This window comes from Anguilla rostrata, chromosome 12 (genome assembly GCF_018555375.3).
Source record: "Anguilla rostrata isolate EN2019 chromosome 12, ASM1855537v3, whole genome shotgun sequence".
NCBI classification, from domain to species: domain Eukaryota; kingdom Metazoa; phylum Chordata; class Actinopteri; order Anguilliformes; family Anguillidae; genus Anguilla; species Anguilla rostrata.
In genome coordinates, this window is record NC_057944.1 from 40,203,875 (window position 1) to 40,229,442 (window position 25,568).

A 25,568-nucleotide genomic window follows, 5' to 3' on the forward strand; every position below is an offset into this window, starting at 1 on the left:
CTACCCTCACCATCACCCCAAACTACCTCACCTCACTCAAAAACTACCTCACCATCACCCCAAAACTACCCTCACCATCACCCCAAACTACCTCACCTCACCAAACTACCTACCGTCACCCCAAAAACTACCCTCACCGTCACCCCAAAAACTACCCTCACCATCACCCCAAAAACTACCCTCACCATCACCCCAAAACTACCCTCACCGTCACCCCAAAAACTACCCTCACCGTCACCCCAAAAACTACCCTCACCCGATCACCCCCCCAAAACTACCTCACCTCACCCAAAACTACACCTCACCTCACCCAAATACCTCACCCACCCAAACTCCTCACCACCAAAACTACCCTCACCGTCACCCCAAAAACTACCTCACCGTCACCCCAAAACTACCTCACCATCACCCCAAACACCCATCCATCACCCAAAACACCTACATCACCAAAACTCACCTTCACCCCAAAAACTACCCTCACCTATCACCCCAAAACTACCCTCACCTATCCCCCAAAACACTACACCATCACCAGAATACCATCCCAAAAACTACCCTCACCTTCACCCCAAAAAACCTACCCGTCAGCACCCCTAAAACACGCCACCATCACCCTATAGGACAGCAGTACACACAGACATACCTACTCCCTAAGGGACAGCACTTACACACAGAGCAGAGAGTAACGCTATCCCTGTAGAGACAGCAGTTACACACAGAGCAGAGTAACTCTATCCCTGTAGAGACAGCACTTACACACAGAGCAGAGAGTAACTCTATCCCTGTAGAGACAGCAGTTACACACAGAGCAGAGAGTAACTCTATCCCTATAGAGACAGCAGTTACACACAGAGCAGAGAGTAACTCTATCCCTGTAGAGACAGCAGTTACACACAGAGCAGAGTAACTCTATCCCTATAGAGACAGCAGTTACACACAGAGCAGAGAGTAACTATCCCTGTAGAGACAGCAGTTACACACAGAGCAGAGAGTAACTCTATCCCTGTAGAGACAGCAGTTACACACAGAGCAGAGTAACTCTATCCCTGTAGAGACAGCAGTTACACACAGAGCAGAGTAACTCTATCCCTGTAGAGACAGCAGTTACACACAGAGCAGAGAGTAACTCTATCCCTGTTGAGACAGCACTTACACACAGATCAGAGTAACTCTCTATCCCTGTCGAGACAGCAGTTACACACAGAGCAGAGAGTAACTCTATCCCTGTAGAGACAGCAGTTACACACTAAGCAGAGTAACTCTATCCCTGTAGAGACAGCAGTTACACACAGAGCAGAGAGTAACTCTGTCCCTGTAGAGACAGCAGGTACACGCAGAGCAGAGAGTAACTCTATCCCTGTAGAGACAGCAGTTACACACAGAGCAGAGAGTAACTCTGTCCCTGTAGAGACAGCAGGTACACGCAGAGCAGAGAGTAACTCTATCCCTGTTGAGACAGCACTTACACACAGATCAGAGTAACTCTCTATCCCTGTCGAGACAGCAGTTACACACTGAGCAGAGTAACTCTATCCCTGTAGAGACAGCAGTTACACACTGAGCAGAGTAACTCTATCCCTGTAGAGACAGCAGTTACACACTGAGCAGAGTAACTCTCTATCCCTGTAGAGACAGCAGTTACACACAGAGCAGAGAGCAACTCTATCCCTGTAGAGACAGCAGTTACACACAGAGCAGAGAGTAACTCTATCCCTGTTGAGACAGCACTTACACACAGATCAGAGTAACTCTCTATCCCTGTCGAGACAGCAGTTACACACTGAGCAGAGAGTAACTCTATCCCTGTCGAGACAGCAGTTACACACTGAGCAGAGAGTAACTCTATCCCTGTCAAGACAGCACTTACACACTGAGCAGAGAGTAACTCTATCCCTGTAGAGACAGCAGTTACACACTGAGCAGAGTAACTCTATCCCTGCTGAGCTGCTACTTGCAAGAAAGGTACAAAGCACAAATGCATGGGTGTCTTGTCTTGGGGGGTTTGGCTAGAAAATAAAAAATTAGGAAAAAATGGCTTGAAGTCCTGAATTTGGGCTTCTATATTAAATATCAATTCTTTTTATAAAAAAATATTAATTTTTTATAGTTAATATTTTTTTTAGTTTTGCATTTTCAGACCCCTTTTTGTTGACTCCCCATAATGCATTGTGTTTTGACCTTTCTTGTAGGGGCAGCCGGGCGGGAAGGGAAAGAGGCCCCTGCAGAGAGCCAACACCGTGCCACGCCCCTCACTGCCACGCCCCGCTCTGCCACGCCCCACTCTGCCACGCCCCCTCCCCCCTCCTCCTCTTCCTCCTCCTCCTCTCAGCTCCTCCTGCGGGCGGGGCAGGGGGCGGGGCCTAACAGCTCTGACCCCGCCTCCGGCTCAAACGGCACACGCCCGTTCTCGCCCACGGGCATCGGGCAGGACTTTTACAGCCCCGCCCTGAGCGGGACGGGCGCCGCCTTCCCCCTGGCGGGCAAAATGGCCCTGAACTCGCTCCTCCACCGGCAGCTACTGCACACCTTCTACTCCAAAGCCCTGCAGGACTCCCCCCCCGCGGGCTCCCTGCTCTTCCCCCCCGCACACTACCCCCCCAGCCCCCACGGGCCGCAGCAGCCGGCCCCCAGCCCCGAGGCCAACGGCGCGGCGGCCTCCCCCAGCGCCTCGGAGGGTGCGGGCAGCGCCTCGGACGGCGAGGACATGGACACGGCCGAGATCGCGCGGCAGGTGAAGGAGCAGCTGATCAAGCACAACATCGGCCAGCGCGTCTTCGGCCACTACGTGCTCGGCCTATCACAGGGCTCCGTCAGCGAGATCCTGGCCCGGCCCAAGCCCTGGACCAAGCTCACCGTCCGCGGCAAGGAGCCCTTCCACAAGATGCGCCACTTCCTGTCCGACGAGCAGAACATCCTGGCGCTGCGCAGCATCCAGGGCCGGCAGAGAGGTGAGCGCCCCCCCCGAACCCCCCCACGACCCCCCCGTCTGTACTACACCAGCTGACCCGCTGGCCCACACACACACCCGTCTCCAAGAGGAGGAACACACAAGTAATACTGGGATTCACCTGTAGTTCAGTTCCACCGGAGTCCTCTGTAGTGCAGAAAGATTCATTAACATTAAGCAGCGTGAACATCACATTACAGCCACTTAGCCGACGCTCTTACACAGATCGATCTACAGTAACACATGAACCATGCACAGATCAGCCACACTAACTAAGCAAGGAGTGCTGTGGGTAAGTCTGGGTTTTGCAGTGTGTGTTTTACTCTGACCTGTGTCAGAGGGCACTTCCTGCTTCGTATTGATGCAGGACCTTGTGAGAGTACAGAGGGATCCCATGAGGGCTCTGAACTGGACAGTGGCGCGTGCGTTTGATCTCTGATTGGCTGTGTCTGATTGGGCTCTGTGGGTGTGTAACCTTGGGAACCATGGCGATGCCAGGGTGTGGGCAGTACACAGGACCCTGGTCTTTTCCCTGATACTGTTTTTGGGACAGAAACGAACCCAAAAACGTCAGAAATGAAGCCCCCCCCCCACCCCTCCCCAGTCTTTCCGCGATCTTCTGCAAATGTAAAGCGGAACTCGCCACAGACTGTGCACAGCTGAACACAGTTGGGTGGATGGGCTGCTCAGTCGGGGGCTGCGGGTTCAAACCCCAGGTGCTCACCGCGGCCTGACTCTCGCCTTGTTTCCCCACAGAGAGCCCCGGCCACGCCCTCAACAGGGCCGCTCAGGAGGGCCCCAAACGGAGGAGCGGCTCGGACGGCTCCTCGCGGCCAGGTCGGTGCTCTGCCGTCGCCGTGGTGATTTTGGGGCGGGGTGGGCTGGACCCCACAGACCTGGGTCAGATACTCCCTTCTGACACCGCTGAAAAAAACAGCGCCTGCAGGCTCTGCCGTCTGGTTTTAGATGAAGCCGTTATTCACCGGTTTTCAGAACTCCAGAATTCTGAATTTCACCCGATTGAACGTCAGGAGCGGTGTCAGATTTCTCCTGCATCTGAAGAGTTAAATATTTCAGATGCATTCTGGACCCAGGGCTGGTTCTGTCCCAGATTCTCTCTCCTGGAAAGAGGCTTTACAGGCAGGGCGGGGCAGGGTGGACGGGGGCGTGGCTGGACGGGGGTGGGGGGGCGTGATGGTGGGCCCTGTTTGGGCCTGCCGTATTTATGCCCTCAGACTGTGGAGCTCCTCCCACCACAGATCAGAAGGGCTAAATTTTTCAAATTAAAAGCCTTTATTAGAAGCATGCCTGTTTAAGTTTTCTTTATTTTTAATTAAATGTCCAGTTTGTAAAACTCTGAGTTTATTTGTTATGCTTCTTGCCCCCTGGCTGCAGGTAACATCACCACCAGAATCCGTACGCCTGAGAGCGGCTCGGACGAGGCCATCAAGTCCATCCTGGAGCAGGCCAAGAGGGAGCTGCAGGTGCAGAAAGCAGGTGAGTAACCTGCCTGTCCCGCCCCAGACTGTCCAGCACTATAGAGTACAACCACATTCTCTGCTCCTGCGTCCCCTTCCTGCTGAACCGTCTCCCTACATTTATGATAGTACCAAGGTCAAAGTTGTTGGTCTAGGTCAAAGGTTAAAGTACCAAGGTCATCCTGTCCTCAGCTGATTTTAGCCCTCAGTCTCTGGTGTAGAATTGGTAAGCACTGATTTACACACCACCACATGCTGAACCGTCAAATTTTGGGACCGTGGGGACTCCTTTGACCTTTGAACTCTGGGGCTCCTCCCCCAACTTGTTGAAGAATGTGATGGCTGAACATTGTGTGAGTACAGGGTGGGGGCGTGGCCATTTCTAACGCAGTCTCCCCATTGGCTGTCCCCCGCAGCGGAGGCCTCTCAGGCCCCTCCCTCCTCCAGCGGGACGGGTGGGGGCGGCAGTTCGGACGAGGCGATCCGCTCGATCCTGGAGCAGGCGAGGCGGGAGATGGAGGCCCAGCAGGCGGCTCTGGAGCCCGTCCTGAAGGCCTCCTCTCTGCTAAGCCCCGCCCCCCTGGGAGGCTCCGCCTACTCGCCGCTGGCGCTCTCCCTGAGGCGGCCGCCGCCCTCCTCGCCCTCCCGCCTCCTGGACTTCCGCTCCTCCGCCCTGAAGAAGGGGCGCGCGGACTACCCCGCCCTCGACGGGCCCCCCCGGCCGGCGTCCCGGGGGGGCGGGCCCTGGAGGGAGCCGTGGTGGAGCAGCGTGCACGCCGCCGACCGCCGCGGCGCCCTCACGCCATTGGCTGACGAGTCCCCCAGCCAGGAGGACACCAAGGAGGTAACCGCCCCTCCCACTCTGCCCCTCCCCTCCTGCCCCGCCCCTCCCATTCTGCCCCTCCCCTCCCACTCTGCCCCTCCCTCCTGCCCGCCCCTCCCACTCTGCCCCGCCCCTCCCACTCTGCCCCTTCCCTCCTGCCCCGCCCCTCCCACTCTGCCCCTCCCCTCCTGCCCCGCCCCTCCCACTCTGCCCCTCCCTCCTGCCCGCCCCTCCCACTCTGCCCCTCCCCTCCTGCCCCGCCCCTCCAATCCTCAATCAGATAATCTGAGAGAAATGAAAATTCTTTTCAAGTTTTACCACCATCTAAAGAGTAACCTCAGCACTCAGACACAGTAATTTCACTGCCGTATCTCACCCAGGTCTAAATCCTCTGCAGTACATCAAATCAAATCCTCTTTCCACAGATTTCATAAGTGCCCGGGCATATTTGAAATAAAATATTGAGTCTGAAATGTTCCTGTTTTATGGGGACTTTGACAGCAGGGCTGCTGCGGCAGGGTTGTTATGCCCTCTGGGAGGAAGTGACTCAGTCTCTCTCTCTGTGTGCGAAAGCTTGCTAGGACTTCTGCTAGCGCGTTAGCACGGTTGTGTGTGTGAAAGCTCTGCTAGGACTTCTGCTAGCGCGTTAGCACGGCTGTGTGTGTGAAAGCTCTGCTAGGACTTCTGCTAGCCCGTTAGCACAGCTGTGTGTGTGAAAGCTCTGCTAGGACTTCTGCTAGCGCGTTAGCACAGCTGTGTGTGTGAAAGCTCTGCTAGGACTTCTGCTAGCGCGTTAGCACAGCTGTGTGTGTGAAAGCTCTGCTAGGACTTCTGCTAGCGCGTTAGCACAGCTGTGTGTGTGAAAGGTCTGCTAGGACTTCTGCTAGCGCGTTAGCACAGCTGTGTGTGTGTGAAAGCTCTGCTAGGACTTCTGCTAGCGCGTTAGCACGGTTGTGTGTGTGAAAGCTCTGCTAGGACTTCTGCTAGCACGTTAGCACGGTTGTGTGTGTGAAAGCTCTGCTAGGACTTCTGCTAGCACGTTAGCACGGCTGTGTGTGTGAAAGCTCTGCTAGGACTTCTGCAAGCGCGTTAGCACAGCTGTGTGTGTGAAAGGTCTGCTAGGACTTCTGCTAGCGCGTTAGCACGGTTGTGTGTGTGAAAGCTCTGCTAGGACTTCTGCTAGCGCGTTAGCACGGTTGTGTGTGTGAAAGCTCTGCTAGGACTTCTGCTAGCACGTTAGCACAGCTGTGTGTTAAAGGTCCTGTGTGTTTGTGTATGTATATTGCAGGTGCTCGCTCAGGGCAGTGTGTGTGTGTGTGTAACAGTGTGTAATAGTGTGTGTATTTGTGTATTGCAGGTACTGTCTCAGGGCAGTGTGTGTGACGTGCTCTCCAGGCCCAGGCCGTGGGGAAAGCTGTCTCAGAAGGCCAGAGAGCCCTACATCCGCACCCAGCTCTGGCTCAACGGGGACCTGGGTCAGACCGCACAGCCTCTGCAGAGCGCCAACACAGGTAACCGCTCACCTGCCTAACCCTAACCCCGCTCAACCTGAACACGACCGTAAACATAACCCCCCCCTTCAGGTAACCGCTCACCTGCTCAACCTGAACACCTGAACACAACCGTGAACATAACCTCAACCTGAACACGACCGTAAGCATAAGCCCCCCTTCAGGTAACCGCTCACCTGCCTAACCCTAACCCTGCTCAACCTGAACACCTGAACACAACCGTGAACATAACCTCAACCTGAACACGACCGTAAGCATAAGCCCCCCTTCAGGTAACCGCTCACCTGCTCAACCTGAACACCTGAACACAACCGTGAACATAGCCTCAAACTGAACACGACTGTAAGCATAAGCACCCAGCAAGTAACCGCTCACCTGCTCCACCTGAACACCTGAACTCGACCGTAAACTCCCCTGCAGGTTACCGTGCCAGTTGGGGGCTGAGGGGGGTGGGGGTCTCTCTAGGGCTCTTGGTACTGCTGTAATCGCAGACCTCATCATAACACTGATGTGTGGCATTCAGAGCCCCTCCCCCCAGATAGGCCCTGCAATCACGCTCCACTAGCTGATTAATATTCAAATAATATTAGGGGTGGGATGCTGAAGTGTACACATAATGAATGGCTCTCTGCCTGGCCCTCGTTCAGAGTCTCTGCCAATCGCTGCCTCTCCTCTTACTGCCAATCAGGCCCAGAACAGTGCAGATTAACACATGAATTCAGCCATAAAGCAGGCTGTGGAGAGAGGAGAGGAAATGAATGGCCTTTTAAGTGGGGCTTAGAAATGAAGAATACGTCTCAGTTTGCCTTGCTGGTTTAACTCTGAGCCGGGGAGAGGGGCAGAGCTGTGGAGGACGTTATGTTCTGCTGAGGGCTTTTTAGGGGCTCACACAGGACGGGGGGGTCCCGGGGCGGGGTGGAGCAGGCGCTCTGTTTCCAGAGGAAATAATCATGTGCTCTCACCCCACCCCCCCCCCCTCTGCTGAGACAGGGACTCCAATTCCTGGGGGGTTTGTGTCCATTTATGGATCTTCTTCCCTTAATTATTTAATCAGCTCAGTTACTCCCACTGTCTGGCATACCATCTCTTCCCTCTTTTCTCCTTCATTTCCACTGTCTTTATCGCTCTCTTTCTGTCTCTCTCTTTATCTCCTTCTCTCTCCCCTCAGTGCTGTGTCAGTGGGCACCCTGTGCCCCCCCCTTTCACTTTTCCGCCAGTGAAACTGTCAGCATGCGGGGCGCCCCCCCCCCCCGGTGGGGTGGCAGGAAGTTAACGTGCGCTGACAGCTCCACAGTGCTGCTCACTTACACGCTCTCTGTAGAACGTTCCGGAAAAAGCCTGTTAAAAACCAGCAGAGCTGTGGGGAGGAGCCTGATCAGGCCTGCTGTTAATGCTCTGAAGGAGAAACCGTCTCTGTGAGGGCACAGGGAAAGGGCTTCCTGCCTGTGCATGAGTGTGAGAGGTCTGGAAGCTGATTGGATGAAACCCTGGCCGGACGTGGTTGAAACAGTGGCTGGGGACATGTGCAGACTTTTGGAAGCTGATTGGTTGACACGCTGCCCGGTCATGTGCAGAGTGATGGTGAGAGAGCTCAGGAAGGTGGTTGGTGTCCGTCAGAGTTCAGGAAACGGTCATTTATAAGCAACCTTCGGGCGACCTTAGCCCTTAGCTCCGCCCCTCACAGGGGGTTGGTCGTGACTGAGCCGAGTGAAGTCATGCGCTAAGCTTTATTGATTATTATATTTGGAAAAAGTAGATTGTGAAACCTTCTCATGGTAAACTTGATGCTTTTAGGCCTCTTCTGAGTTTCACTCCATATAATAACCTGTCAAGAATGATAGAAGCCGGAGTTTAGGGGGTCAATTACATTTCAGCTCGTTCTTCCCGCAGAATTAATTAAAGCGTTACAAATTAATTGGAAAAATCCTTGTACACCATTATGACCGTTTAGAATTAAATTTTGGTTAATTTCCTCAACTGACATAAATTGACATTGACAATACCATGAAATGGAAATACGGGTAATTCCCGGTAACGAGGTTGACCCCTGACCCTTAGTCGGGTGGGTTAGTGTGACGCAGGAGCGGCGTGTGGCTCAGCGCGGTCTGTGTGTCGGTGTGAGCGCGTGCAGACCGTCTGACGCCCCGTCTCTTCTTCCCTCTGCAGAGGGGACCCCCAAAACCTCGGGCAGCTGCAGCCCCGCCCCGGAGTCCCCCCTGAGCTCGGCCGAGGAGTCCGTGAAGAGCCCGGGGGACCAGACGGCCCCGCCCAGCGACGCCTCCGAATCGCAGCCCCCCACGCCCCTGCCCCCCACCCTCCCGGGCCACCCCGGCCTCAGCGTGCAGGAGATGGTCGCCATGTCGCCCGAGCTCGACACTTACGTCATCACCAAGAAGGTGAAGGAGGTGCTGACCGACAACAACCTGGGTGAGTTACTGCACCGCTGGCCGAATCTACCACACCCCCAGCCCCCCCCCCCCCCCCCAGCCTGGTACCGTGTGTTTGTGATCTGTCTCTCCCTGACCTTTGTGTGATTAATGGCCAGGCCTGTGGCTGAGCGCAGAGGTTGCCAGCTCAGATCCGGCTCGCTGCAGGCGCAGCAGCAGCTACAGCAGCACAGTGGGGTGTTCTGTGACTGTTAGACATCGTTCTGCTTCAGCTGCAAGCCTTTCGCTGTTAGTGCGAGCGTCGCTTACCGCTTTTCAAAAATGCCCAGTTTGCCCCCCCCCCCGCGGGAAAACGTGGTGTGAGCCAGATTCGGCTGTCCCGGTCCTATCCCAGTGCTGTCCTGGTCCAGTTTTAGCTCTGGGCCTTTTACAAACATTTGGTGGCATCTCAGTGGATTTGATACCTATTTACTGTTTTATTATGCATTAAGGAAATGTGTAATGGTGCTGTGACTCTGTGGTAGAAGCTCTTGTTCTGTGGTAGCGTATCTGTGGACAGGCTCTTGTTCTGTGGTAGAGTCTCTGTGGTAAAAGCTCTTGTTCTGTGGTAGAGTCACTGTGGTAAACTCTTGTTTTGTGGTAGAGTCTCTGTGGTAGAAGCTCTTGTTCTGTGGTAGAGTCTCTGTGGTAGAAGCTCTTGTTCTGTGGTAGAGTCTCTGTGGTAGAAGCTCTTGTTCTGTGGTAGAGGCTCTTGTTCTGTGGTAGAGTCTCTGTGGTAGAAGCTCTTGTTCTGTGGTAGAGGCTGTGTGAGCCTGGTAAATGGGGAGAGCAGAGAACTGCTTCTTTGATTGGCATGTACTCTGATCTCGCTGCTAATCTCAGTCAGCAGCCTAGGCTCATGCTTTCCTTTGTCTTTCATTGGATCGGTTACTGTTTTTCATTTTTACAGTTTAATTTCTCTAGTAAAACGAGCAGAGATTGGTCTTTAAAGACCCTTTCCTTTGTTTTAGAGGGATCCTCAGCGGATGGCATTTTGCCATTGGCACTCTGGTGGAGAAACCTTTAGGAAGCAGTTGCCCTCATGTGCTGTAAACTTTTAATGAGCCCACTAGAAGAGTTGTGTTCACGATAACCAATTTAATGTACATCTGACAGGGATTCTATAAAAACATTACTACCTGCGCATTAAAGCTGCTCCCAGATATCACTGAACATTTATGGTGTAGAACAGAGCAGTAATTCACAATAAGTGTGTGTGTGCGCGCATGTGTGTATGTGCACGCGCGTGTGTATGCTTGTGTGTGTGCGTGTGTTTCCGTGTGTGTGCGCGCGTGTGTGTGTCTGTGCGCGCATGCGTGTGTGTGCATGTGTGTGTGTGTGTGTCTGTCTGTCTGTGTGTGTGCGTGTGTGTGTGTGTGTGCCCTCCCCCAGCCTCTTCCCTGCAGTGAGCCTATCAGAGCTAACTTGGTGGCTGTTTGTGCGCTAATGTGGCGGCTCATTGTGCTTGCGTTCTGCAGGGCAGCGGCTGTTTGGGGAGAGCATCCTGGGCCTGACGCAGGGCTCCGTATGCTAACGTGCTAACTGTTTGAGCGCTAACGTGCTCATTGTGTTTGCGTTCTGCAGGGCAGCGGCTGTTTGGGGAGAGCATCTTGGGCCTGATGCAGGGCTCCGTATGCTAACGTGCTAACTGCTTGAGCGCTAACGTGCTCATTGTGCTTGTGTCCTGCAGGGCAGCGGCTGTTTGGGGAGAGCATCTTGGGCCTGATGCAGGGCTCCGTATGCTAACGTGCTAACTGCTTGAGCGCTAACGTGCTGGTTCTTTGTGCTAACGTGCTCATTGTGCTTGTGTCCTGCAGGGCAGCGGCTGTTTGGGGAGAGCATCCTGGGCCTGACGCAGGGCTCGGTGTCGGACCTGCTGGCCCGGCCCAAGCCCTGGCACAAGCTGAGCCTGAAGGGGAGGGAGCCCTTTGTCCGCATGCAGCTCTGGCTCAATGACCCTCGCAACGTGGACAAGCTCATGGACATGAAGCGCATGGAGAAGAAAGGTAACCTCCTCCTCCTCCTCATCATCCTCCTCCTCTCCTGTCTGCTCACTTTCCTCGTTTCTCCTGTTCTCTCTTCCTCCTGATAATCGGGTCATACACATCTTTCACACAAACACACACACACACACACACTCACGCATGCACAGCACACAGTCCACAGTCACACACACATACACACACGCGTTAGGTAATGTGTTTTGAATGCGGTAGGTTCGCTCGTTCATGGTTCTGGACAGCTCAACAGAGTGGAGTTTTGGTCTAATGCTTCAGCACTGTAGTGTATGGAGGTTCACAGAGGACTATATAAGCGACGCACGTCCCCTACTGCCAGTGCAGTGGTGTTAGGCTGCCCCCTGGTGGAACAGAGAAGATCTGTCCAGAATTTATCCAGAATTCTGTCCTTGCGTGTTATTTTAATTATGAATGGTCCCTTCTTGGTAAAATCATACTTTTGTATTCCTGAGAGTAACACTTCTGTCAGTTGCTCTAGGTAAGGGTCTGCTCAGTGAGGGTCGTATAGTGTAATTTTAAGAGCATTATATGCAGTGTTTTACACCATCCAGTGAGTCATAGAGATGATGTTGTTAAAACGCTTCGTATGACTGATGTAATGTGTTTAATACACGCATGTGAAAAGACATGCGACCGTGTAAAGTCGTGTTAACCTGAACAGGAGCGAGTGGAAACAGCCAGGCGGCCTGCAAGTCTCCTTTTATACCGTTGGTCTCACAGGCATGGCTGCAGAGCCAGAGTGATCAGCCAGTCTAGACCAGTGGATTGCAGATAAACTTTGACTGCCGGTGTTTCAGTGTTTGTGTGCAATGAGAATGGGGTATTGTGCTGGGACAGTATTAGTTTCATAGCATATGTGACTTTTAAAAAAAAGTCAATACCTTAACAGCAGATATATTATTATAGTTCTCTCTCTCATTGAATTTATAATGGATTTCTGCTGTGCCCTGTACTCATTGGGTAATACTCTGAAATCCGTTAGCTCTTTCCCAACATTAGCCTCCTCTCACTGGCTCTGTGTCACAGCCTGAGGGCAGTGCTGCAGCATTTAGCAGACTGAGCGTCACTTAACCAGTCTCATTATGGCACAAATCTGAGTAAATTAACAGAGAGAGAGAGACTAGGAGAGCAATTTAATTTCACCTGAGGAACTGGTCTGTGTGTCCTAACGGACATGTCCGTGTGTCCTGATGTGTGTGTTTGTATGTCCTGACGTGTGTGTCCGTGTGTCCTGACCTGTGTGTCTGTGAGTCCTGACGTGTGTGTCTGTGTGTCCTGACGTGCGTGTCCGTGTGTCCTGACGTGCGTGTCCGTGTGTCCTGACGTGTGTGTCTATGTGTCCTGACGTGTGTGTCTGTGTGTCCTGACGTGCGTGTCCGTGTGTCCTGACGTGTGTGTCTATGTGTCCTGACGTGTGTGTCTATGTGTCCTGACGTGTGTGTCCGTGTGTCCTGACCTGTGTGTCTGTGTGTCCTGACGTGCGTGTCTGTATGTCCTGACGTGTGTGTCTGTGTGTCCTGCTGGGCGTGTCCGTGTGTCCTGACCTGTGTGTCTGTGTGTCCTGACCTGTGTGTCTGTGTGTCCTGACGTGCGTGTCTGTGTGTCCTGACGTGCGTGTCCGTGTGTCCTGACCTGTGTGTCCTGCGTGTGTGTCTGTGTGTCCTGACGTGTGTGTCTGTGAGTCCTGATGGGCATGTCTGTGAGTCCTGACGTGTGTGTCTGTGAGTCCTGATGTTGTGTGTCTGTGAGTCCTGATGGGCGTGTCTGTGTGTCCTGCTGGGCGTGTCTGTGTGTCCTGACGTGTGTGTCTGTGTGTCCTGATGTGCGTGTCCGTCTGTCTCCACAGCGTATATGAAGCGTCGGCGCAGCTCGGTGAGCGAGAGCCAGCCGGCGGACGGCGGTGTGGGGGGGGCGGAGCCCGGCCTGACGGGCAGCCCCCAGCAGCATCTGAAGAAGCCGCGCGTGGTCCTGGCCCCGGAGGAGAAGGAGGCCCTCAAACGCGCCTACCTGCAGAAGCCCTACCCCTCCCCCAAAACCATCGAGGAGCTGGCCAGCCAGCTCCACCTCAAAACCAGCACCGTCATCAACTGGTTCCACAACTACAGGTCAGGCCCACTGCCTGAGTACCTGCTCCCTTAGTACCTGCTCCCTTAGTACCTGCTCTCTTAGTACCTGCTCTCTTAGTACCTGCTCCCTTAGTACCTGCTCTCTTAGTACCTGCTCTCTTAGTACCTGCTCTCTTAGTACCTGCTCTCTTAAGCCGCGTTTCCACCAAAATTACCCGGAACTTTCAGTCCCAGGAACTACTTTACCAGGAACTAAAAGGTTCCTTCAGCCAATGGTTGTCTGCGTTTCCACCGGGGTCTAAAGTACCGCGAAGATTAGGCAAATTAGCCCACTGACGTTGTCGTCGGTCCATCTGTCATATTATTTCTTCTGTAACCCCATACTACCACCGAAGTAGCCTACATTATTTTCTAATAACCGGGACAGCCCGGAGGGGTTTATTCCACTTATATACAACGGGTTACCAACAATGACTATATATGGTTACTTTTGTATTTATTGATTTTCATATATCCTCTCAAACACATTCATTAACAGCAGAAAACATGCACACGTTGTAAACAATTTGCTGTTTTATTACTTTCTCGTCGTCAATTCCATATAGGCTAATCGCAAAATGACAAGAATAGAACGAAAACTCGGACTTGCGTGAAAATGTAAATTAGTAGTGGTACAGCCACCGTTTGCTTTCCTTCGAAGTTACTGCTAGCCGAGCAGCGAAGTGTGCCCTCCAGATGCGAACCATGCACCATAAATGAGTCCATAGTCTTCCTGGTCTTTTCGTGGAATTGAAAAATGGCAGTAAAATTGAGTAAAATTACGGCAGTCTGAAAAAGCTAAAGCGAAGATTACTAGAATTAACCTGTTATTTTACCCGGATAAAAAGTGCGGAAGGTGATTTCCAGTTTGCTTGTACTGTATCACCAATGTTAATTATGGAGAACTACCGCATACCTCACATAACTGTATCAAACGTTTTGAGTCAATTACAACGGGCTAACAAAGAAAATCCGGAAGAAAATATTCAGCAACCGAATTAATCCGTTTGAATGTTTTGGTAGCCTACGTAATATGCTGTCCCAGCACGAATGCTTAGCATTTTATAAAACGAATACTAAAGCAAGAAAAGAACAGAAGAGCACACGTTATAATTCCAAGACGTTGACAGGTTATAACCAAAAGTAGGCTACTGCGCCGCATAACATACAAGTTTGATTTGAAGTTATTATGAAAATAAATTGGTTTGCCGCTGCATATTTTCAAACATGGCGGGTAATGGCGGAAAATAAATACAACACAAATGCTACGAGTACTCGACCAATCAGAAATGTTCAGCGCTGCAAGCTCCACCCAAAAGGTTCCTGTACTTTCGGAAAGTACTACCCCCCGAGCAGGAACGTTTTGGGGTGTAAAACAAAGCCCCCAGAACTAAATTTAGACCCTAGTTCCTGCGGTGGAAACGCACTGAGTTCCTCAAAAGGTTCCTAGTTCCGGGGTATAGTTCCTGCGGTGGAAACGCGGCTTTAGTACCTGTTCCCTTAGTACCTGCTCCCTTAGTACCAGCTCTCTTAGTACCTGCTCCCTTAGTACCGCCATCTTAGTACCTGCTACATTAGTACCTGCTTAGTACTCACTACCTTAGTACCTGCTACCTCATGTTCGTGGCTGAAACGGTTTTAGTGTAATTTAGTTGTGATTTGGTCTTAGATTGAACGGCTCGTGTGGTTCTGGTCCCTGCAGGTCCCGGATCCGGCGGGAGCTGTTCATAGAGGAGATCCAGGCCGGGATGGGCGGGGCTGCCGGAGAGGGCGCCTCCCCCTCCGCTCGCCTCAGCCGCGTTGCCGACGGCGACAGCTGCGACGGCACCGAATCGGACAGCACGGTGGAAGGGCGGAGCAGCAGGGGGGTGGCGCCCGAGGAGTACGGGGGCGCAGCCTCGGAGGGCGAGGGTGGGGACCAGAGGGAGGCGAAGGAGGAAGGGGGCGCGGGGACGCAGGACGCGGCTACCTCAGCTCCCAGCATGCCGTGCGCGGGCAGCAGCCACGCCGGTCCCGCGGGGGGGAGCTTGTTCAGCTTCCCCGAGGCTCGCACCCCCCGGGACAGCAGCCTGCGCAAGAAGAAAGCCGCCAACCTCAACAACATCATCCACCGCCTGGAGAAGGCCGCCAGCCGCGACGAGCCCTCCGAGTGGGAGTTCTGACAGCGCCCCCTGGGGGCCGGGAGGACCCCGAGTCTCAGCCCTGACTGCTAACGCTGGGAGCTCACACCTTGACTTTACCTGAGAGAGAGAGGGGGAGAGAGAGAGATCAGGTGGACGGGGGGGGGCCTGGGAGAAGAGGAAAAGACATTTAAAGGCGCACTTGAGTCTGTTTTTACTGAGAAAAGCACTTAAAGGCCCTGCTGGCCACAGGGTTTCATGCAGCACCTGCCAGGGGTGGCGAGACGATGCCTGAGATTAATCCGCACACGGTGATCGTCTCTTCCGCCTGGAGGAAAACCGTCTCAAACAGAAGCAATTATTTTATCACACTTTTTATTCCTCGTTTTGGTCTGTCCTTCGTCACCTCAAAACTTTTTCTAAAGCATCGTCTCAGCGAAGTTTTTCACACTGTTGAGCTGTTTCAGCCATTTTCTTTTTATCGTGTTTTGTTCTGTGTCCATGCACGTTTTTCCCTGCTGAATTACTGTCTGAAGTCCTGGGTGTTTCTCCAGGACGCGGGGTGAACAGAAGAGGTCATAAACGGCATACCTGAGTGCGTGCAGAAGGAGTTAGCTGGGCGTGCAGGAGCACCCTGGCCCTGTCCCTGTTCGCATACTGCCATCTAATGGTGGACAAGCGCCACTACACCCTGAACAACTTTGCGGGGAAATCAGTTTTTTTCTTAATTCCAAGGAAGAAAAAAAAATGCATTTTTATAGCAATTTGGTTGCCAATAAGAGATTGCACAGTCTACTGACTCTAAACGCTTCTCAAGTTTGGATTCCGAGACACGTACGGAGGGAAATTTACAAAAAAGTTATAAATTATGAAACAAACAGTTACTGTTTTAAAAAGAACCGATCACTTCAGTGCACAATTTTTTATTTTATTTTAAGAAAAGGTCATGTCAGGAAATGAGGAGTTTGTGGTGGGTGATTTAGTGTTAACACGTTAGAGCTCTAGGTGTGTTTGTACAGCTCGTTTATATCATGGCTTTAGCGGATTTGGGCAGATGTTCAGACCTCAGATCGTTCTGTTTAACACCATGTTTAGGCCTCAGAGCATCATGTCTAAAAGGCTTCCTTTTCTGGCCAAAAATTGGGAGGAGGAAGGAGGAGAAAGTAACAGATATTTTTATGTAAAAAGAGAAGCCTGCTTTTTAATAACCTTTTATCTACACAAAAAACACAATGTTGTGAGAGACCTCAAATGGGCAGGCAGTGTGGCACGAGCTCTGTGTGATGCTCAGTGACACAGTGCTCAGAAATGCATTTGCATTTTCATTTAAATCTGCATCTGTGGAAGGCAGGAGCTGCACATCTCACTGTAGGCCCTGAACTCCCTCAGTGAAGTTTGGGAACACACATCTGGAGCATGATAGCCATTGATGCTCAATTTGTGTACAAGTGTGTGTATGTGCATATATACACACATGCGCACACACACTCACTCACACTCACTCACTCACACACACACACACACACACACACACACACACACACACACACACAGCCAGATAAAGTATGGTATATGTGCTCACTGATACATTTCTACGTGTATGTTATTAGCCTTCGGGCTGTGCGTGTCACACATGCAGGTAACATCCTGCTCTGTTACCTTGCGTCACCTCATCCTCAAAGTTTACATGAGATATGTCCACGGAGGCGGAGGTGTGTGTGCCAGCGTGTGTATGGAGGGGGAGATGTGTGTGTGCCAGCGTGTGTGCGGAGGGGGAGATGTGTGTGTGCGTGTGTACGGAGGCGGAGGTGTGTGTGCCAGCGTGTGTAAACACTGCAAGCCCGTGTGCGGTAAACACACGTGAATCCAAGCGTGAGAAACTGTGATGCCAAAGTACCACACCAGCAGTGTGGAGTCCACAATACCTCAGGCCTGTCGAAATTCTGCACCTGCAGTTTTCACACCTGATTTTTTAATCAGACAACGGCTCCCTTTCATTAATAGATTCATAAATCTCTAAAAACTGTTCTGCCCAAAATGGGCCAGAATTAACGGGTAAAAATGACTTTTTTTAAAAAACAGTCATAACCTGACACTCCTGAGCTCCAGAGCTTCTCCACAGATGCAGTGTATATGCATTATAAAGCACCACCCCCCCCCCTTTTCAGTCACACTGCACCCCAAAATGAGCTCTCAGTGCCAGCCTGCCCACTGCCTGCCCCTTGTGTGTGTGTGTATGTGTGAGAGTGTGAGCGAGCTTGCGTGCATCCATGTGTGTGTGTGCGAGGTAGTGCGTGTGTTTTTATACAGTGTGTGTGGGGTCATTTGTACATTACTAAATGCACAGAGTGCACGACTGCCACCCTTTCTGTCCTCTTAAGCTGTTTTATCAAACTTGATATTTACCTTTTATGGCTATATCCTGAAAGACATATATAGAGATTTGTTTTGTTGTTTCTGCTTATTTATAGGTGATGTATTTTTAATTTGTCTCATTTGATTGGATTTCTTTTTGTTTATTTTATTAGTTTTTCCATTCTTAGTATGGAAGTGATTATAATTTGGGCATGTTACTTTTTTTATTTTGACTGATAGACTGCTGGCAGTATTGGATCAGGTTTTAGTGGTCATATGTGTATATTGACGCATTCTGAAGACTATTTTGGCCGTGCGGTGTGTGTTGTGAACTGCGTGAGGAGGCGATGGGTCCTGCAGTCCGCACACTTCACGGTTAGGTTACTGACAGGTTAGCATCGCTACTCTTTGTGCTTGTTTTGTTTTGAGGAGCTGTTTCAGGAGGACAAGCCTACGATCACCTCAGCGTGCGACAGCCACGCGATTCAGAATCCAGCCCATATGCTGATCTCTTCATTTCTCCTTTTACACTGTAATCCGTGTTCCGTACTTTCCCTTTCCTTCACAGAGTTATGCGTGTGCTGATTGGCTCGTCCCTGAGAAGGGCTGTATCTGTGTGCTGATTGGTTCTTTTCTGAGAGGGGACTGCATTTGCGTGCTCATTGGTCCATCCCTGACCGGGGCTGTATCTGTGTGCTGATTGGCTCTTCCCTGTGTGAGGTGGTGTGTCTGCATGTGGACTGACTCTGATTCTGCTCTGTAGACTCACAGAAGCTCTTAGTAACTGAGTTGTTCTGCCACCTCCAGCAATGCAGAATTAGACTGACAGGAGACGGTTTTGGATTTCACACTAAGATCCTTTTCACTCTTCTACTTTCTGGTCTCTCTTCCGAGTGTGACTGGCTTTTTAGAGATTTCACTGATCTGATAGGGCCTTCTGATTACCTCAGTAAGGAACACAGAAGGACGAAAGTATAGGTTGCATTAATCAAAATTCATCTTGTGAATGAAAAAAAAAAAGCCCATCATGTTTTATGAGGATTTTTCCCCCAATGAATCAATGGAATCTCCGTTCCTGTCGTGATTGGACTGAACTGAAACGGACTTGACCCCCCAGTGTGACCCCCGGTGTGTGACCCCCAGCGGCGTAGAGTGGCAGACACACTGTGAGGGGTGCGTGGTCGAACACACGAGCTGTAAAATGGCTGCCAGAAGCTCAGATCCAGCAGGTGCTGCAGAGACGGCGAACAGCGAAGGGAACTGTCAGCATGCATCAGGGCTGCAGATCCCATTCTGTAAAAGTCACAAAACATTTCTTCCGCTTTTTCATCTTGTTATTAATGTGTCAAATAATTCAAAATTTGTCTTTAAAAAAAAAAACTGCAAGCCTTTTTTTTAGTCCTTACTGAAAAAACCAAATTTAAGTAATTCCCACTGAGCTATAAAAGGATGGATTAATACCTCACAAACCTTATTGGACTGTTACTGATGGTTCCATATAACCAGGCACTTTAATGCACTTACTCCAGTTTGGCACACGCTCAAAGATGCGTTAGCCACCATTGCTTCCTTCCCATGACTCTGCAAGAGGGGAGTGCCGCATGGCACTCTGGGAAATGTAGTCCTCGACACATGGTTGCAAACCAAGCACAGCTTCTGTCCAGCCCTGTAGTCCAGCACAGAGCACAGCTTCCGGCCTTTACCCGCTTGGGTATCTGGCGCCCCCTGCTGACCCTCACGCCTCTCCTGCGGCCAAGCAGGAGTGATGTAATTACTCTGGAGGGTGACAGGACTGTGGAACGGTTCCAAACCAAAACATAACTTAATAAATAACTAGGGGTGTCTCAGTTTACGGTGTTTGTGCCCAACGGCGACTTATAAGCCAAACTTTCTGCTCACTGTCCAGTGCTGTCCTACACTGCAGTGTCCTTTTAGTTGCCTAACTGTCACCTAATGGTGACACCCCCCCCCCCCCACACACACACACACGTTCTGGTGGTATGTGAGTGGAAGTCCACGCTGTGTTTTCAGGCGGTATTGGGAAGGGAAGGAGCTGCACTGAAGTACTTAACCAGCATGAGTCACTCTCGGGCCTGGTCAGTAGTCCAGGCTGACCGCGGTGTTGCCGTTGGTAACCGACAGCTCTGCGACTCGCGTAGTGCGGGAAGCTGGGCCCGTTGGCCCTCGGTCGCCCGGGAGACCGGGAGCCGTCCTGCCCGTTTCCGTTCCGGTTTTTGCTGTTTTATTTTTTACATTTTTCACGCCGAGCCCTGTGCAGTTGCCCCATGAGAACGGAAGGCAGTCATTTTGTTGTGTTCGGAGAGAAAAATGTTTTTAAATCATTAATTCGGTTGGCATGAGTGTGCCATGCGGGTTGGTTTCCGGTCCTTGACTCGATCCCTGTGGGGTCCATCTTCCTTCAGGCCCAGTGCACATAACTAATGCGGCTTCAGGCCCAATACACATAACTAATGTGGCTTCAGGCCCAATACACATAACTAATGCGGCTTCAGGCCCAATACACATAACTAATGTGGCTTCAGGCCCAGTGCACATAACTAATGCAGCTTCAGTGATTCATCGGTTTTATCTGATCATTAGAATACAGCAGAATCACACACATCACTGAGCACGTGGTGGAATGATCACTGTTAAAAAAGTTTTTTTATTCCTACCCAGAGTGCACTGTAGTCATCGCTGAGGCTGCCATGCTGTCTCCGGTCTGACTTTATCCACGAGGGGCTAAAAGACTACACTTCCCTTGGACCTGAGGTGCTGTGTGGATACAGGGCTTGAAAGAGGCTGGTGGAGGTTTGCAGCTTCTTCAGACAGAGCTTGTTTTTAATGACACTGCCATGAAACCGTTTCATCTAATCAGAAAACCTCCATCCTTCAGAGCTGTCATCTCCTGCTTCTCTCATTAGTAATGTGTGTCTCGCTGATCAGCTGCATTAAAGTCTAATGACTCCAGTCCTGATCGTTGGTTACAGTGGTTTGCTCTGCTGTAGGTCCTGTCTGCTGTATTACAGTGATTTGTCCTCCTGATTGACTCAGTGGGCATTTCACATTTTCATTACACTGTTAATCTGCTGTCTGCCACGTGCAGTTTATCCTCTGATTGGCCGTGTGATTTTAGTGCTCGTGTGCAGAAAAACAAACGGAACTCGTGTAATGAAAACCAAATAGCAATGACACGGGTTTTTAACGGCTCAGAGAGAGCTGGGGTCTGGATCCGGTCGGTACGGGGGGGGGTTAATTAAGGGCAGGGCCCCTGGCTCTCTCTGCCAGTCCAGGGGCCCTTTCACTGGAGAAATAAGCAGCAGAACCTTCTGGAAACCTGCAGATTGAGCAGTCTTTACCTCTGATAAGCCCTGGAAGGGTGTCATTCATTAGCATTGTTTGGTCTGTCGGGCGCATGGAGCTCAGGCGTCCTCAGTAGGAGGGAAGCACCTTGTGTGGTTTTATCTGATCAAACCTTGAGTGTGTGTAATCTTAGTCTTTCCCAGCTAAACATTCTAGGTCCCTGCATAGGGAGGGACGCAACCGACATCCTGATCGCGCAACTTTCAGTCTCTACAGTGAGCGAGGACCAAGTCGTCTGTGAGACCAGCCACAGAATGCTTTGGCAGTGCATTCGGGAATGATGTTTCGGCCCGAGAATCGAGCGCCAGGTCCCCGAGTCTTTCCTCTTCCGTCTCACACACAAACATCCGGACTCTGCTTTGTGTTGTTGTGCGTGTTTGTGTGTTTCTTCACTATATGGATCCCTTTGGGTCGATGTGCACTCATCCATAGTTGTGTAGAACGGTTAAGTTTTCTAACCACCTTTATGAAGAAATAAGGGGCTGTAGTTAGTAATCCAGGATCAAGCACCCAAAAAAAAGACTGGTTAATGCAAAAAGGCATTTTTACACTCACAATTGTGTAGCATATGTGTTTGCTGTGACATATTGTTTTTGATTTCATTTTATTTTTTAATCTTTTAATACCTTGAAAACATACAAGGCTGCAGTTACCAAATGTTGTCACTCCAGAGTCGTTATGATTGACTCGTTCTCATAATTGTAAACGAAAGAAATGAAAAAAATTTGGAGCTTGCTCTAAGCAAATATTTTTCTACAGAACTAAATCAGATTGCTATAGATGTTCTTCTATACACTGTCATGTAAAGTTGTACAGATGGAAATGTATATCCTCATAGTGTCTCCTCCAGCTGTTGGGTTCTTAAGAAGCTCCTGGCTTCATATCTCCACATCGTGACTAAAAACCTCAGAATTTTATTTTTTATTTTTTCTGTGAGATGAAGGGATGTCTTGCAGAGCTTTGAGAATCCCAGTTGCACGCTCGCAGTGGGAGGGTCCACTGATTCAACAGGAGCTTTTGTTTGTCTTGCAGCTCTTTGTGTACTTTTTCCCAGTTCCTTTTGAAATAAAAAATCCTTCACCTTCACTCTTAATGACCAGCGTGCGATGCGAGCCTGTATGAACATTACCAGGCGCTACCTGGCATTCACTGGCATAAATCACTGGGGTTGGACTGGCTATCGTAGTTGAGCTGTTGCAGTACAGTACTTCCTGTCTGACTGTCCAGAGGAAGGCTTCATGAGCAGGAAGAGCTTCTGTTGTGCTTATATTATCCGATTCTCCATACATACCCAAAGGCTTTGCAGTAGGTTTGTTTTAACACTTCTGATCTTGTGTTTTAAATGAACTTTTTTGATCTCTGGTCAGGTTCGTCATGGCAGTTAATGGTGGCGTGACGTTCAAGGCCCATATAAAGAATACTCCTCAGATTTCCCACATTTAGCCATCTGGAAGCTGTTTGTGGTTTTTTTCTTGTTTTTTGTTTGGCTAAGCCCCTGACTGTTGTCCCCTTGGATCTTGGCTGAATGGGGGATTGAGTTGGCCAGTGTAGTCAAGCTGTGGGAGTGTATTAAGCGTTATTAAAGGCTATTAAGGGTTATTAAGCTTTTCTATGTGGATTTATGCTGGGGAGCTTTAAAGACAAGGTGAAGTATCTCTCATTGCAGTCCTGTTACAAAGTGATCCTTACCAACACTGTTGGTGTTTCTAAGTCGTGTTATTGGAGGGGAAACCCCAGAAAATAAGAGCGTGAAAGTCAGTTATATCAGACCTTTGGCACTGTCAGCAACCCTGGGAAACTTTTTGTTTGTCCCTCAGTTATCTATGTGAAGTGTTGCTGCAAAGCAACTGCATCAGCCTGCTGGTGGACTGCAGTAATGCTTAATAAAACTGCATCTCCCACAGTGCCTTGCTGCTAATTAGATGCTGTGTTTTCTGAGATGTTATTTAGCCCACTGGGAATCCTTGTATGTGCGAGGTGTGTTTTTGTTTTGCCATATGCAGTGTAGCCCCCTCCACACACACACACACACACCACACACACACACACACACACACACACCTGTTTGCCCAGGTATGCAGTGGCCCTGGTGATGGTTCTTGTATAGACTCGTAGGAGCACTACTCGAACCTGTGCCATTTCTCACCAGTGAACTGAGGAGGCCTGTCTACTCTGGTCTGTATCAGTATTTGGGAGCGTTCATCTTCCTCCCCAGAAATCATCCATTGCAGCAAATCAGTACTTTGATTTCGTTTGTTAATTGGCGTTTTTTTTTTGTCCTCAGTTTGACTTTGTTTTTCTCATGTCTTACTGCAGAAGTCTTAGACCTTTTTAAGAGTCAGTTGTACACAAATTAGCATTGATGATTTATAAAGATAATGAGTAAATAGTTTAGTTTTTTTAATATGTGGGAAGAGCTGGTGGTAGCTACTGCCAGGATTTGGCTTGTCTGGGTCCCTCATTACTACTAAACCAGATTTATAAGCAGCTTTTTCTATAGGAATATTTTTCAGCTGTTACCATGGAAATGGGGGACACTACTTTTGTCATTGGCGGGGGGTGGGGTGGGTCATCTGGGGGTAAAAGGGGGAGGGACCCGCATAGTGCCACGCCCACACACAGCCTGCAAGTGCCAGAGGACTCGAACCCTCCTGTGTTACCATAGGCAGCATTTGTAGTAAATACTCTTTATAACTACGATTAAGAGAAAATTAACTTTCAAAACTGATACAGGCATGGAATCCAAAATCATTAAGTTGTCTCTTTTAGAGTGTGTGTGTGTGTGTGTGTGAAATCTGCAATACTGGCTTCGTAGTGGCGAAGTAGAGCAAATTAGGGGCTGGGATGCCCAGTTGTTTCCTACGATAAAGCGGAATCTCCAAAAACATGATACTAAGGTTACCTCCATTTTTTTTAAAACAAGCTTTTTGATGGGTCGTGATGAAACGCAATCGTATACCAAATAACAAGTACGTGATTTGGGGGGGGGGGGTTCCTGATACTGAAGAGCTCTTATCTGTCTGAGAGGGTTCAGGTTTGGAGGCTGCAGAAGCAGACCTGCAGGTGTGGCCCCCACTGGTTTTGTTAGTGCATTTCATTTCTTTTTTTTGGGGGGCATTTTGTTGTTTTTGTGATTTCTTTTTCACCAAACTTCACATTGAAGTTTTTTTTTTGTTTTTTTTTAACACTGATGCTGATGTTGGAGAGGCTGAGCGCTCCTGAAGGAGTGTCTGTATGAGGACCAGCCATGTTTGAGCTGATCAGGAGCTTCAGGGCAGTTCCTCTCCTCCCTCTCCTCTCCTCTTTCACACTCGTCCCTGACCGGCCCCCCTTCCTTCCCTCCATTTCATTCTGCCCATGGGGGGGCATCGGGGGAAGGGGGGGGGGCATCGGGGGAAGGGGGGGGGGGGCATCGGGCAGCTCCAGTCAAAGAAGGAGTTTTGGCATCTTTCTTCTTTTGTTTCACCTTTAAGGGGAGAAATCCTGCTTTAAAATGTAGTACAGGAGGACTCCTGTGCCAGGTAAGAGAGCAGGGTTCAGGGGCTGGCTGGACAGACTCCTCGAGCAGCTCTGTTCCTCTGACAGCAGAGAGAGCGGGAGCCGTCTGTCTGTCTGAGTGTCCGTCCGTCCGGCAGACAGCCATCCAGGTCTGGTCTTAATCCGCCACTTCGTTTGTGTGTGGCATTGGGAAGAGGTTGCCATCTTTCAGCAGTGGGAGCCTGCTGTGTTTTCCTCCATCAACAAAGATGTCTGGGGAGGGAAAAAAAATCTTTCTTTTAATCCTCTGGTATTTTTTTTCCTCTGGTAATTTTATTTATTTAGTATTATTTTTCTTTTTTGAATTGTGGTTTTGATTCGTGTATTTTTAATAATTTTTATTTTATTTTCCTTAACACGTAAAGTCACAGACTGTTCTCAGCACTGTAAAACAGTCCCTATACATTATTGAGAAGCAATATCACTGTATGAAACTCACACAATGTATTATTATTATTATTATTATTATTATTATTATTGATATTATTCACTAGCACCCTAGGTGTGATAATTGAAGTAAATATCTTTTATACAAACACAAAATGTGGTGTGTGATGTGTTCCTTCTGCTCCCTGTGCTCTGTTTTTGGAGCCATTCCGCGGGCAAACACAGTGTTAAAATGTGAATTTAATGCTAACGGGTGGACACTTAGCTCGTTAGCTTGGGCTAGCCAATGGTAGGTACCACACAGCTCCTTTGGAGCAATAACGGTTCTTTGCATCACCGCAAGTTCACAGCGCTGCTCCCCAGCTGAAGGTACAGCAGGGCTAGTCGGTCCCTGGGTCAGGCTATAGACCCGTGTTCTCCAAACAGCGCTCATGTGTACTGACTGGGCTTGTATCAGAGCTCCGGTGCTACAGCCTGCCTGTTTCTGCGTGCACGGCG

At 50.2% G+C, this 25,568-nt stretch overlaps 1 protein-coding gene across 5 annotated transcripts in view; it reads left to right on the forward strand.

The window, feature by feature from the left end:
* The window catches only part of LOC135236635 (protein CASP-like), an 88,785-nt gene that overhangs the window by 52,514 nt on the left and 10,703 nt on the right, over positions 1-25,568 (forward strand). The window contains exons 15-24 of one of the 5 annotated variants that reach the window (XR_010324637.1): positions 2,190-2,948; positions 3,704-3,784; positions 4,343-4,444; positions 4,842-5,269; positions 6,606-6,759; positions 8,926-9,186; positions 11,003-11,191; positions 13,050-13,308; positions 15,011-20,206; positions 20,327-22,552. The exons of 1 other annotated variant lie outside the window; for it this stretch is intronic. Coding sequence is in view for 3 of the 4 variants with exons in the window: in XM_064303108.1 (XP_064159178.1) it covers positions 2,190-2,948; positions 3,704-3,784; positions 4,343-4,444; positions 4,842-5,269; positions 6,606-6,759; positions 8,926-9,186; positions 11,003-11,191; positions 13,050-13,308; positions 15,011-15,470 (2,693 nt within the window). In the remaining variant the exon portion in view is untranslated. Of the gene's footprint in view, positions 1-2,189; positions 2,949-3,703; positions 3,785-4,342; positions 4,445-4,841; positions 5,270-6,605; positions 6,760-8,925; positions 9,187-10,663; positions 10,735-11,002; positions 11,192-13,049; positions 13,309-15,010; positions 22,553-25,568 lie in introns of those variants that run through there. 3 more of the 5 variants (XM_064303108.1, XM_064303109.1, XM_064303110.1) reach the window with 3 other exon arrangements.